General features: G+C 39.8%; 1 protein-coding gene across 2 annotated transcripts in view; it reads right to left on the bottom strand.

Moving 5' to 3' along the window:
- The window catches only part of slc12a9 (solute carrier family 12 member 9), a 40,171-nt gene that overhangs the window by 5,685 nt on the left and 20,629 nt on the right, over positions 1-13,857 (bottom strand). For both annotated transcript variants that reach the window (XM_057820937.1, XM_057820938.1), the window contains exons 7-13: positions 12,881-12,992; positions 12,646-12,803; positions 12,483-12,565; positions 12,282-12,406; positions 11,478-11,670; positions 6,705-6,879; positions 1,519-1,665 (exon numbers count right to left, since the gene is read on the bottom strand). In XM_057820937.1, the coding sequence (XP_057676920.1) occupies positions 1,519-1,665; positions 6,705-6,879; positions 11,478-11,670; positions 12,282-12,406; positions 12,483-12,565; positions 12,646-12,803; positions 12,881-12,992 (993 nt within the window). The remainder of the gene's footprint in view (positions 1-1,518; positions 1,666-6,704; positions 6,880-11,477; positions 11,671-12,281; positions 12,407-12,482; positions 12,566-12,645; positions 12,804-12,880; positions 12,993-13,857) is intronic.

The following is a 13,857-nucleotide window of genomic DNA, read 5'->3' as shown; positions in this document are numbered from 1 at the left end:
CCAGAGTCAGTCAATGTAAACAGTAATGTTAGCTTATGCTAGGTTTGCCAACTCCCTGAAAATAAAAATAATTGGTAGAGCCGGCCAGCCTGATAACTGTCACCTTCTGATTGTTTGGGGTTTTTTTGTATGTCAAAAGTGATTTTTTTTAATGAATACAGTAAATGAAATATAATTTTACTGAAACCTGAATTAGGTGCGTATTTGCAGATTATAAGCAGATCAAAAAACAACAATTATTAGCAATGAATTTTTAATACTTTTTAAAAAGTGCAAACGAACTGTGGTGCGTTTAAAATCCCCTCAGCAATAACAGTTCCAGAATTGATCACTCCAAATTAGGGCTGCAGCTATCGATTATTTTAGTAGACGATTAATCGATGAACTAGTTAGTTTGAATAATGGAGTAATCGGATAAGGAACATAAAAAATTAAAAATACCTGAGCTGAGCCTCAAACGGTATGAGAAAATAATAAATAAGGATCTAAGTACAACAAAAGGACAATTGGCTAACTTGCACAACACAAGTCCGCTAGCTTAAATTCAATAAAATGCTTTTTTTTTTTTATTTTTACAATGCTCTTAACAAATGATTCAGGCAATATACATATAAACTAAATTACGAATGCATTAAAAAACATTCGCTCAAACAAAAACTTAGCTTACGTTGGTCTGAACAAGGAGCAGCTGGATTCAGCTATGTGAAATGAGCCAGACCTTTGGGCAGTGTATCCACCCTAATCAATAAAACAAAATGCAAACACTTTCAAAATAAACCATTAAAATGCCACTTCAAACGAATACTCGAAGCAACAAAATTTAATTTGAATATTTTTTTCTAATCGAATACTCGAGTTAATCGATTAATCGTTGCATCACTACTCCAAATATAATGTGAAAATGCAAACGCAAACAGAAATACAAAAATATAATAGGAATAGTCACGAGAACAAGAAAAAAACAAATGATCATCATTTTGAACATGCTTTTTACTCAAGCTTCACACAAACGGTCTATCTCGCACACTCTATGTTGTCTTCCGGTGTCATAATGACAACCCACAGTCCCTCGACCAATGAGATGGACAGGATCTCTGTTCTGTCAGCTCTTTCGTCAGAAAAAAAAGGAGAGGCAGGGGAATGTGTTCCCCTACATATTCTAGAAAAGCACCAAAACAATATCCGTTCGTTCTACAAATAAAACACTATTTTCGATTTGCATGACAATGCAGGACAGAGTGAGTCCCTTGCAAGTTTAATACGGGACGAGTACTTTTGTTTCTGGTCACGAGATGATCCCGTTTTTCAATGGACAGTTGGCAACTAGCATCTGTTGGCTGGATGTGCTGCGGGCGAAACACCCCAGCAATGGCGGACAGGGTACTTCCGGTCATTTTGCTCGGATTAGTCTATAAAGTCACAAATCGCTGTCAATGGCAGTGAATGGGAAGCAGAACCTTCATGACAGTTAGGGGGAAAAAAAAAAAATAAACAAAACTTGAACGTGCGTGAGCATACCAAGGCCTGTGATACGTAGAAGATGTTGCGTTCCTTGCCTAACAGATGGAGAGAGCGTCAGGTCTACAAAGGCCTTCACCCCGAGCTTGTCAACTAAGCTCAGCCAGAAGTTGTATTGCTGCTGCACAGGGTCTGACGGCAGGGAATCTGAAACACAGAAAGATATGTAGGAACAAAAAAAACCCCGCAAAACTATCAAACAAGGATGTCCCGATCCCATCACGTGACTGGAAATTGGGCCGATCACGCCATTTTTCCAGAGGATCGGAATCAGGTGAAAAGGATCGTGTTTTTAATTTTAAAAATATATGGTTTTCTGCTGCATGCTCGTACAGCCTCTCACTCTCCCTCCTGCTGCTTTTCTTGGTTAGCAGTGCCTTGGAGTTAGCTATTTAAAGTGAACGATGATTGACAAGGGGGTAGCTTTGTTTTGTTTTTTGTGTGTTTTTTTTAAACCTGTCCTGTTCAGCTGTTTGACATGGAGAATGGAAGTCTAAGTGCCCGGACAGGGGGGTAGCTTTGATTTTGCCAAAGAAGCTTGGTAGGTCTACCATCAAAGGAGCACATGTGTCATTGTTTAGCTTGTTAAACACTAGCAGTAGTGTGCTGTGGCAACTCATTGTGTGAGTGAGAGGCTGTTCGTGAGTGGACTTGAGTGGACTCACTCAATGAAGCATTTAATAAAGGCAAGAATTTTTCTACGTTATTCTTGATTAAAAATGATTCACATTATAAAGAAGGCTCAGTGGGACAGTTACATGTTTATAACTTTTCTTTTTTTTAACAAAACTTTCAAAATCAGGTTAATCAGGTGCAAAAATATGTGATCGGGACATGCCTACTATCGAGCATGGTTGTTTTCGTCAACAAAGACAATAACTAAAAGATTTGACGAACAATTTTTTATGAGGAGGACGAGACAAAAACGACTTAAACATAACGTGACGAATGCCCATTTTCGTCTGACAAGACGACAACGAGACGAAAATGTGGATAGCTTCAGTCAAATGTTCAAATGTTCTCCAGGCTTTCTTGTCTTGAAACACATAGTAAGATGTGTTTTATTATCTTGGCAAGTGAGAATATGCAATGTTGGTTTAGCCTTGAAATGTCTGCACTGAGTGATCATCACACACTCAACGTAACTCGGCGCGTTAGCATAGCATTCACGTTCTCGTTAGCAGCAGCATTTAGCATGCCAAGAATCATTTTAAACTCTCGGGAATTTGTTTTTTACATACAGTCCAGGTGGGTATTATTCATTGAAAATAATGTACTGTTTTCCTGCTAAGTGTGAATTATCATCACCAAGTTGTTGTTGTCCTTGTACACGGCAAAAACACACCTCTTTAAAATTAGTTGAATTCCCTTGTATGCAGTGTAAATCTACTGGAAATAAGTCAAAATATCTGCCAGTACTTCAAGTAAATGTTACTCAGATTTCTTGAAATACGAAAAATAGTAGAGGTGTGCGAAATTTCCGATTCTTAGATTATTCGCGATTCGGCCGTGGAAGATTCGAGAACGATTCACAAATATCCAAATTCCGATTATTGAATTATATCAGGTAAAGCGGAAGTAAAACACAGTCAGCGCGGTCTTTGGGACGCAATGAGGAACGGACCGAGAGTAAATATCATGTTCAACTCATGCCGCTAGATAAAAAAAAAACAATCATACCTGTCTGCGGCTGACAGCCGCTACAAACAACGCCAAGTTGCTAGTTGCTACAAACATACGGCTACAGTAGATATCATATATATGTAGAACTAGATGCAATTTGACAGACGACGTCAGTGTTAGAACATGTACTATTGAACAGAGATGCGAAATTACAGACTTTCCAGCGTAAGTAGACAGCCGCCATCTTAAAGCAGTAGACCTCTGTACAAGGCTCTGTTGTAGCGAACCTAATTAACTTTTTATCTAAAATACTCCTAAATCGGCAGAATCTCGTCTTGAATCTATCTTTTAATGATGAAATAGTGTTAAAACTTTGACAAAAGTAGACAGAAGGGAAATTATGGAATAACGGGAGCAATCTTAACAACTGTAACAGTTGATTCACAACATTAAATTAATTGAATGTAGTTTAAGGATGCTGATACAGAATGGGGACTGGAGTTTTTTATTAACTGTTATTTTTGTATATTTGTTTACTGTTATATGTTAACTTGATACTGAAATAGTAGTTTGGTTTAGCCTGAGAGGATTTTTGAACAATTTTGGAATGTACAAATTAAAAAAAAAAAAATGTTTTTAATGAAAAAAAAAAAAGGAGGGGGTGCATCAATAATCGTTTTATGATCGAATCGGAGCCTCTGAATCGTAATCAAATCGTTAGGTGCCCAAAGATTCCCAGCTCTAAAAAATGGCTAGCTGAAAATAAGCTTAACAGACTTATTTTAAGCAATACATTAGTATATTTAATCTTAAAAAGAAAAAGCTTTAAAATGTATGAAAAATATGAATCTGCAGTATAGAAGCTACAATGTGTGCTCGCCTGTCAATGTTTGTCTCAAACTGTTGTAAATCTTTATTTATGTACTAACCTTCTTAATTTTGCAGACAGAAACATTTTAAGTGTGCGTCTATTAAAGTTAGAGAAATTTGTTTTCGTCGACGAAAACATTTGGAAATGAATAAAAGATCACCAAGACTAAAAAGTATTCTCGTACAAGAGACTAAAACGAAAATTAGAAGGGATGCCAAAAACAACAATCGAGAAACGTAATATATTTAGAAGTTGCATCTACCACTGACAGCCACCAGGAGGCACTAACATGAGACAAGACAGAAGGACTGTCCAGTAAATGAAAACGTGGATCCTAACAAAAAACTCATCTAAAATTTTTATTGTTTGTAATCACATTTAAGAAACGTCATCGTTTAGGTGGAATAAAAACTAAATGATTTAATCATTAAAATTTCATTATGGGACTAAGCCTGTCGCAATATGCAATAATTCCATTTATCGCACAGTAAATTAAAATGAAGGCGGTAATTTTCCCGCTGCGATTTATCGCCCCGCGTGCGTGCGTGCGTGCGTGCGCGTGCAGCAGATGTGCGGCGGACTTGCTGTTAAAAGTTCGGCTTCCTGGTTACCAACAGCGCAATATGCTGTGATGAGGATTCACTCTGTTTTATTGACTTCTGGGTATGTTCGTTTTACACATTTGAACCTAGCCTAAGGCTAGGTACAGGTCTTAATGCATGAATCCGATTTTTGCGTGTTTTTCTGGCTTGAGTGAGGCATTAACTTGACGGCCTGAACATGACAAGTCGCATAGAAGTGGAGCATTTCAAATCCGATCTGGGTCACTTTCGTATGTGGTCTAAATCCGATCTGGGCCACATTTTTCCAGAATGCGGCTGGCGGTCTAAACTTTCAAGTCTCCCGAATCGGAATTCATGCGGCAATGACATCAGCAAAACGAAAGCGGCAGGCAGGACGAGAGCAATATTGTTGCTGTTGTTTATTGTCATCATCATCGGTATCATTGACAGTTACAAGACAGCATTGTGATAAAAGTAATTAACCCGAAGAAAAGAGGAGGGCAGACGGAAGAAGCCTGGGCTTATTAAATCCCGTTGTTCTGTCAAAATTTGCTCCCTTATAAAATTTTGCTCCCAAAGCTTTTGTGGCGCTGAAAAAGCCCTCTTTTACATTCAATTGGACTGTCAATGTTATCCAAAGGTGCTAACTAGCTGTGTGCAGCTAACATGGTAGGATCTGTTTGAGAACTTTTGTACATGTCTTTCCATGATCAATATTCCTTTCTTTAAAGAAAGTTTGTAGTGTTTACTTTTGAATCGCTGCATTCGCGGGCATTTTTATAACGTTACACGCATGCGCAAAACCGCAAGGTAGCAATTTTTGATGGGTTGCAAAATTTGTCAGAACACCGTCCCCACCCGATGTAGCTGTGCATTAGCTTCTAGCTTGAACTCTGCTTTTATGCACGAAGCGGGCTTGAACACAGTCATTAAAAAATAAATGAAGAAAAGTATAAGCCTGACAATTTTCGATTTTAATTCTATGTGCCGAATGACCAATATTTCGGTATTGCTTACATGGCCGAGACGTGGCAAATTGACACACCCACGTCATGTCACGCACACAAGTCAAGGCTTATGTGCGTGCGTGTATGCGCTCTATCATTCCATATAAACTTTAATAGCCTATAGGTCTAAACGTGGATTACTAATGTCTGTTATTTGTGTCCTCTTTTTGGAAATCAAAATATGACCACCCTGGAATGACATACAGTAAGCATGTGTCATTTGTTTGACGCTTCTGCGCATGCGGTCACTTTGCTGAGCGCATCTCGGACTACGAATTAATGCGTATGCGTGATACTTGAACGAGCTCCATGGACAAATGCATGCTGAACAGGCACGCCAAAAAAACAGACATGACAAAAAAATCGGATTTGTGCTTACTTAAACATACTTAAAAGAGGCATGTTCTATTGTTTTTAGTTGGGATTTCTTAAAAGCTTTTTGAATTTAAGAGTAAACGTTTATTGCGTTTAAATGGGTGTACTTAATATTACTTAGTATTATTAATATATACTGTATTCTTACTGTGTTATTGTAAATTGGTTAAAAAAACTTTTTGGGGAGGGCGCAATAATATCGCATATCGCAATAATTTATGAGAGAATTTATCGCCAACTAAAATTTGTTATCGCGACAGGCCTATATGGGACTAATGAAAGCAAATTCAATTAATCAGAGGGACAGTTTGATATAGTGTTCTCAGAAGGCTGCTTGCTATCACTTTAAAACTTCCTGGTTAGTAACGTCCTGTGCTTTTAATTTTATACAACACTATGTATAATTATTTTCTGTCAACGGGGAAGGGAACTGACTTGAAGAGTTATTAAAAGTTGCCTGCGGAAGCACAGCTTCAGCATGTTAAAATGCACAACGCCCGGAGCATTAAAGTAGAAAATAGGAAATGAATGAATGACCTTTTGTACATATTAGATTATATGAAAAGAATTTGATTATTTAAGCCATTGTAAGAATCATGTTTTCAGCGGGAAGTTCCATTTGCCTGCCTGTGTGAGCGTGTGTGCCAATTGCATGTTTATGAAAGGGAGGAGGGGCAGTTCACGGAAAAAAAAAGGGATCAGATAATGTCGTTAGCTGTCGATGTACCATCATAATCAGACCATTACCCAGATCTCCGAGCTGTACGTGGCCAAGCACATACAGGCCTCCCTTTTTCAGCTGGTTGACAAACAGGATGAGCTGGCAGGAAGAGCGTGGATTGGCGACCATCAAGAGAACCTGTGGCCTCCAGAACTTTACATGGTCCTTCCTTACATCCAGCATTAGGAGATATTTGCGCACCTAAAACCAAAATATAGTGATGAGAAACTCAGGGGGCTGGCAGCGATCATTCGATCTCCAATGACCGTCAAAAAAAAGCCAATGACTTAAAGGGAACCTCGGACTTAAAGACTTATAGGCTCTAATAAGCAGTGTTGGGAATAACGCCGTTATAAATAACGTTATTTCAGTAACGGCGTAATCTAATTATTTTTTCCGCCGTTACCGTTACTGACGGTCAAAAGCGGTGCGTTACTTACTCTGAATAAACTGAAGAAACTACCAGCCATAGCGAGTCTACTCTGCTCAGTTTATTTGTCATCCAAGACTTGGGGTGCGTTTAGGTTCGAGAATAGCGCACGTGTTTTGTTTTGTGCTTTTTCTCAGCAAAGATATACCACACCGGATGTGCTGGCACTCTGTTTCTTTAATAGCACATATAACTTCAACATTAACACAAACGTACGGCTTTCGGCAGGCCGTGTCTCTAAGTCACTCCCGCATCATGTAAGCAAAACAATATTGGCGCCGTGTGCACTTTAGGGTGCCTCGGATAATTCTGTATCAGAATATTACAGCACGTACTTCTTATGACTCCAGGCTGTTTGTCCCTTCTCATTCAATTAGACAATGCTTTCCAAAGCTTGCTAACATTTCTGTGTTTGCTACACCTGAATGCTAGCTTCGTTCCCATCCCCCACTGTCAGCCAGCAAGAATGCTGCTTCCATCTTGAGGACGGCAGACGCTTTGAGGGTGACGGGAGGAGTAGGGGGCGAGGCTACCTGAATGCACCACCTGCCACCACCTGATGCGATGGAAGTGATTGTGATTGGCTGAGGGTTAGAGTCATGTGTCATAGTAAGCCAGGAACAGCGCGTGCGGCAAATACACACGCGCAAAACAGATGCAGAGGGATATGATGGCAGAGCATTCAGAGAAAAAAAAATGTCCTTTACGAGGTGGAGATATAAACACTATTTCAAGTCAAAATACTTGAAGTACAGTAGGCCAGGGGTTTTCAACCCAGTCCTCAAGGCACACTGTGGGTCCTGGTTTTTGTTCCAGCCGATCCAGCAGAGACAGTTGAACCAATGAGGCTTCTGCTAAAACAAGCCACACCTGACTGCAATCAACTGATTGCACTTGTAAAACACCAGATTGGGGAAAAAGTGTTGTCATCTTGTTTGGTAAGAATGAAATCCTGCACCCACAGTGTGCCTTAGTGGAATAGGTTGGGAACCCCTGCAGTAGGCTATGTCTACCTGACCAGTTGTCTCAGGTTGTGAGAGATTTAATTTATTAAACTCACTTTATATTGTTTACTGCTGATTGTTATTTTATTATCTTGTTTACTGTTTATTTTTGTTGCACTTCAAGTGTAGGATAAATCTGTTGCTGGTGAGGTGCAATAAATATTATAAGGTTCTATAACACAACTACCTGCCTGTTCTTCTCTATTCAACTGACTCGAATACCGCTCAGAAAATTTCAAATTCTTGGACATCTTCTTTTTAAAGTAACGGAAATAGTTACTTTCCCTGGTAACTAGTTACTTTTACTATAGAGTAATTCAGTTACTAACTCAGTTAACTTTTGGAAGAAGTAGTGAGTAACTATAACTAATTACTTTTTTAAAGTAACGTGCCCAACGCTGCTAATAAGCCACAATTGTTCTCTTTTACTAAAATATTTTATTACGAACACATAAAATATTTCCATTGATTTAAACATCTATAATGTTTAGTACTTGTTTTGACCTACGGAGGGCGCCATGTTTTATGCATGCAATGGAGGCTCGGGGTGGTGACTTAGTTTGTCAACGTCACTAGACGAAGACCTCATTACGCAGCCAGACGTCCAAAACATGCGCACGTCGGTTACTTACTATTACCACATTAGTAACGTAGCATATTTAAACCTCCCTTATTTGATACAGTGGGGCAAATAAGTATTGAGTCAACCACTAATTGTGCAAGTTCTCCCACTTGAAAATATTAGAGAGGCCTGTAATTGTCAACATGGGTAAACCTCAACCATGAGAGACAGAATGTGGGGAAAAAAATAGAAAATCACATTGTTTGATTTTTAAAGAATTTATTTGCAAATCATGGTGGAAAATAAGTATTTGGTCATTACAAAAAGTTCATCTCAATACTTTGTTATGTACCCTTTGTTGGCAATAACGGAGGCCAAACGTTTTCTGTAACTCTTCACAAGCTTTTCACGCACTGTTGCTGGTATTTTGGCCCATTCCTCCATGCAGATCTCCTCTAGAGCAGTGATGTTTTGGGACTGTCGTTGGGCAACACGGACTTTCAACTCCCTCCGCAGATTTTGTATGGGGTTGAGATCTGGAGACTGGCTAGGCCACTCCAGGACCTTGAAATGCTTCTTATGAAGCCACTACTTTGTTGCCCTGGCTGTGTGTTTGGGATCATTGTCATACTGAAAGACCCAGCCACGTCTCATCTTCAATGCCCTTGCTGATGGAAGGAGATTTTCACTCAAAATCTCTCGATACATGGTCCCATTCATTCTTTCCTTTACAAAGATCAGCCGTCCTGGTCCCTTTGCAGAAAAACAGCCCCAAAACATGATGTTTCCACCCCCATGCTTCACAGTGGGTATGGTGTTCTACGACTGCAATTCAGTATTCTTTCTCCTCCAAACACGAGAACCTGTGTTTCTACCAAAAAGTTCTATTTTGGTTTTATCTGACCATAACACATTCTCCCAGTCCTCTTCTGGATCATCCCTGGCGGTGCATTGTGTTACTGATAGTAGCCTTTGTTACTATGGTCCCAGCTCTCTGTAGGTCATTCACTAGGTCCCCCCATGTGGTTGTGGGATTTTTGCTCACAGTTCTTGTTATCATTTTGACGCCATGGGGTGAGATCTTGCATGGAGCCCCAGATCGAGGGAGATTATCAGTGGTCTTGTATGTGTTCCATTTTCTAATAATTGCTCCCACAGTTGATTTCTTTACACCAAGCGTTTTACCTATTGAAGATTCAGTCTTCCCAGCCTGGTGCAGGTCTACAATTTTGTCTCTGCTGTCCTTCGACAGCTCTTTGGTCTTGGCCATAGTGGAGTTTCGAGTGTGACTGGCTGAAGTTGTGGACAGGTGTCTTTTATACCGATAATGAAATAAAACAGGTGTCATTAATACAGGTAACGAGTGGAGCCTCGTTAGACCTCGTTAGAAGAAGTTAGACCGCTGACTTCCAGAAATCTTGCTTGTTTGTAGGTGACCAAATACTTATTTTCCACTCTAATTTGGAAATAAATTCTTTAAAAATCAAACATTGTGATTTTCTGGGTTTTTTTTTTTCCACAGTCTGTCAGGGTTGAGGTTTACCCATGTTGACCATTACAGGCCTCTCTAATCTTTTCAAGTAGGAGAACTTGCACAATTTATGGTTGATTAAATACTTATTTGCCCCACTGTATTACTACGTTTAAGTACTTTTTTAAGGCATCTTTAGTATTTTCTGTCTGTATGCATCTAAACAAAACAAGCTGAAAGCGCACGGTAGTACTTTGGGTGTCAAATTCATCTCTGGTAGATGTTTCGCCGTTGTAGCACATTTGTCCAGAAGTTGTTTTTATTTTTTTTTTTCTACTCTCGTTTCGTCTCATCCCGTCTTTCCTGTTCATTTTGCTTTTGCTGCTCGTTTTGTGAAATATCGACAGTGCTGTCATGCTCATTAATGTTCTTCTCGGTTTCAAATTGAAAGGGTTGAACAGATGAACATAGGCGGCGTTTGACTTCTGTAGCAGAGGGGTAAAACTATTGAAACGCAATGTCAGCAACAAGATTACCTTAAGATATACTGTATGTTCAGATAGTAGCTTAGTCCATGCTCGTACATACAGGCATCCCAGCTGTGCGGTGTGAGCGCAAACGTTTTCTGTTTACCCTAGTGGAGAAGTAGACGCTGATTCTGTTTTGATTGAATATTCCAGGCAGGAACATATATATTAATACGTTGAAAATGAGCGTTTTTTGTTTTTTTGTTTCCCATCATTTTTGAAGGTTAACGTCTTTAGTGGAGCAAACAAACTCTGCTCACCATTCTCGGCTCAGTAGTTGTTGTTGCTTTTGAAAGCTTAGGTTTGAAAAAATTACGTATATCCATCTTGCCTCTTCTGTCCTCAGGTGTTTTTTTAGGGCTAAGCAAAGCAAATGACCGCCTCTAAGATGCTAGTCACATGATCTGTTTGAAAAGTAATTTTGACTCATTATAAAAAATTTTTTTTGTTCATTTCATCCATTTTCGTTGTTTGTTTTATTTCTTTAAAGTTTTTAAAGAAAACATTTTACCGGCAAAATCTTGATTTTAAATTCATATTATTGGAAAGTCAATTATATGCAATTACTTTTTATGCCACCAGGGCGGGCATAGACCCCCCAAATCTCCATATGCAGATGACATGTTTATATCGCTAGAGTCATACTCTGGAAGACCGGCAGCGTAACCATGTGCTGTCACTGCCCAAAAACATCAAGAGGGGTTTTAATATCAACTTATTTTAACTCATAATAACATTGATCTTTTAAGAACTACAAGTCTTTCTATCCATCGATCCCTTTAAGAGCAAAGTGCGATGCTCGTACCTGATGGAAGATAAGCGCCTGGCTGACGTAGCCCCAGCTGCTGGTGGGCGAGCGGTAGTGGAGGAAAAGCAGCAATAGCAACAGGAGGACGATGCTCCCCGATGAGTACACGGGGTTAATGACGAACATCATGACTAAACAGCTCAGGATTCCTAACAGGCACGTGTGCCAGGAGAAATACTGAAAGGTCGGCCTGTAAAACACAGTAACATAAACAGACACAGCCTCAGTGAAAATAAACTAACATTTACTGCCCCATGAAATATCCAAACTGCCACTAAAGATAAGCAAGAATGGCAATGCCGTTTTTTAAGTGCCCCCTTAAAATAATAATTTACTTTATTTCACAATTTACAGTGGGTACTGGAAATGTAGGAAATCTCGCAAACCCTCACAACACTTACAACCCTGGGGGGAATTTTTTTTTCAGGTCCACAGGTGCTGCAAAATTGGGGTTTGGAAACCTATCAAGTACATACTTGCTGATCTAATGATGGCTAAAAAGTCTTGCACTTCTTCCAAAGACTATCTATGATTATCAGTTATCAGGGGCACTACCAAAGGCCCATTTCCAATTATGTGGGTAAAAAAAAAAAAAAAAAAAAAAAAAAACATATAACACGCTCATGTCAGACCCAAAATTAGTGGGGGTTCATCTGAAATTTTTCCCACATAAAATGGTCACCCACAGATAGACCCAATATGGCAAAAAATGTCAACTTTGCTTTTAAGGTGCACTTTTTCTTGTTTGTAAAATTACAGCCTAGATAGAACCTTCGTAAAGTCAACAATAGCTGCGAGTACCTAAAATTGGGCGCGGACGCCCACTCAAGAGCCAAACAAGCCAAGTCAACAGCAGCATAGGCGAGCAAGTAGAAAACGGTCACCAAGCTGGCAACGGCATTGAGCTGCCCTGCAAATACTACACACTGTAACACAAACATGACAGCAATTAGGACATTGTTAAGCTCCACAGCAAGTAACTGCTGAAGATGGCTCGCTAACCTGTGCCAGACCCCAGGTATAAACCACTGCCATCCACGGGTTCCCCGAGCTTGTGGTGATCGTGGCAGGTGCCAACGGCAACCCTGTCAATAAAGAAAATCCGCTTAGAAAAAATGACTTGGATCAAAGTTAGCATTATCCTCTTGGTGAAGTTAATTAGTACCAAAGAGCTGATCCACAGCGAGAGCGTGCAGTATACGAGATGCTCCTATCATGGCACACATTGCAGCAAACAGAGCACTGCAGTAAATTCCAATAGTCACAAACGGTGGCCAAATATTTATTCGTTGAAGGAATCCGTAATCCTCAATCAACAATGTTCTGGAGTGGAAAAAGAAGAATGAACATATGCAGTACTTTTAGCGAAATAAAAATCAGGTTTCACTTTAGTTTCCCACCTGTCACAAGTGGCACTGACCAAGAAGAATAATAGGAGGTAGACAGTGAAGGTGTAAATGACAGCGACAATGGTTCCTTTGGGGATGGACACACTCGGAGTTTCCAGGTCCCCTTCAGGCAGAAGAACAACCATTCAAATGGATATCGTTTCAAATTACTAATAGACATTTTAATCATGAAATGTATTTAAAGAATCATTACGAAGTTTCGGCAAGTACAGTGCATCCCCACTATTCGCGGTGACCATATTTAGAGAAAACAGGCAACCACCTTAGAATACTTTTCAAACAACTGTACTCCTCTGTACGTTTTTGTAGGTGGTGTGAAAAAAATCAGTGACACTTTACAATAAGGGTCCCTTAATTCAGTGATTCTCAACCACTGGGCCGGGGACCGGTACCGGTCCGTGGCGCATTTCCTACCGGGCCGCAGAGAAATAATGAATAATTTGTTTACGACCGTAATCTGGCCTGTGCCTCTTGGCACATCTATACTAATCCGAGTAGAGATGTATGTATGTCGCCATTTAGTGATTGGCCGCCCTTACTGTGGTGTTTGCAGTCTAGCGTCAATCAATGTAAACAGTCTGTTAGCTCCTGTTGGCTGTGTGCTGTGGGCGACGACGTCTTTGAACAGCTTTTTTACGCGGAAAAGGCCACGTGCTGAGCCTGAATAGGAGCCGACAACCAAGTCCATTCTGCATTATATGTAGCTAAAAGCTAGCAAACGAAGGCAACAAACTGAGGGCCCTGAGAGCATCATACCTCGTGGCAAGTTGTATCGCCAAAGCCAAGAAACCATTTACAATTGGAGATAACTTATATACTTATAACTTATAATGCTTGTGACCAAGGATATTTTCCGTCAAGTTTTAGGAGAGGCCGCTGTTAAAAAAGGTTTATTCAGCGTATGGGGAGTTACATTTTCCATGCACTTAATGTTCGTTTTAAGCTCTGTTGTGTTATTTTATATTTAC

This window comes from Corythoichthys intestinalis, chromosome 18 (genome assembly GCF_030265065.1).
Source record: "Corythoichthys intestinalis isolate RoL2023-P3 chromosome 18, ASM3026506v1, whole genome shotgun sequence".
Classification (NCBI taxonomy): Eukaryota; Metazoa; Chordata; class Actinopteri; order Syngnathiformes; family Syngnathidae; genus Corythoichthys; species Corythoichthys intestinalis.
Note: the sequence above shows the minus strand (reverse complement) of the source record. Positions and strands in the feature narration are given on the sequence as shown.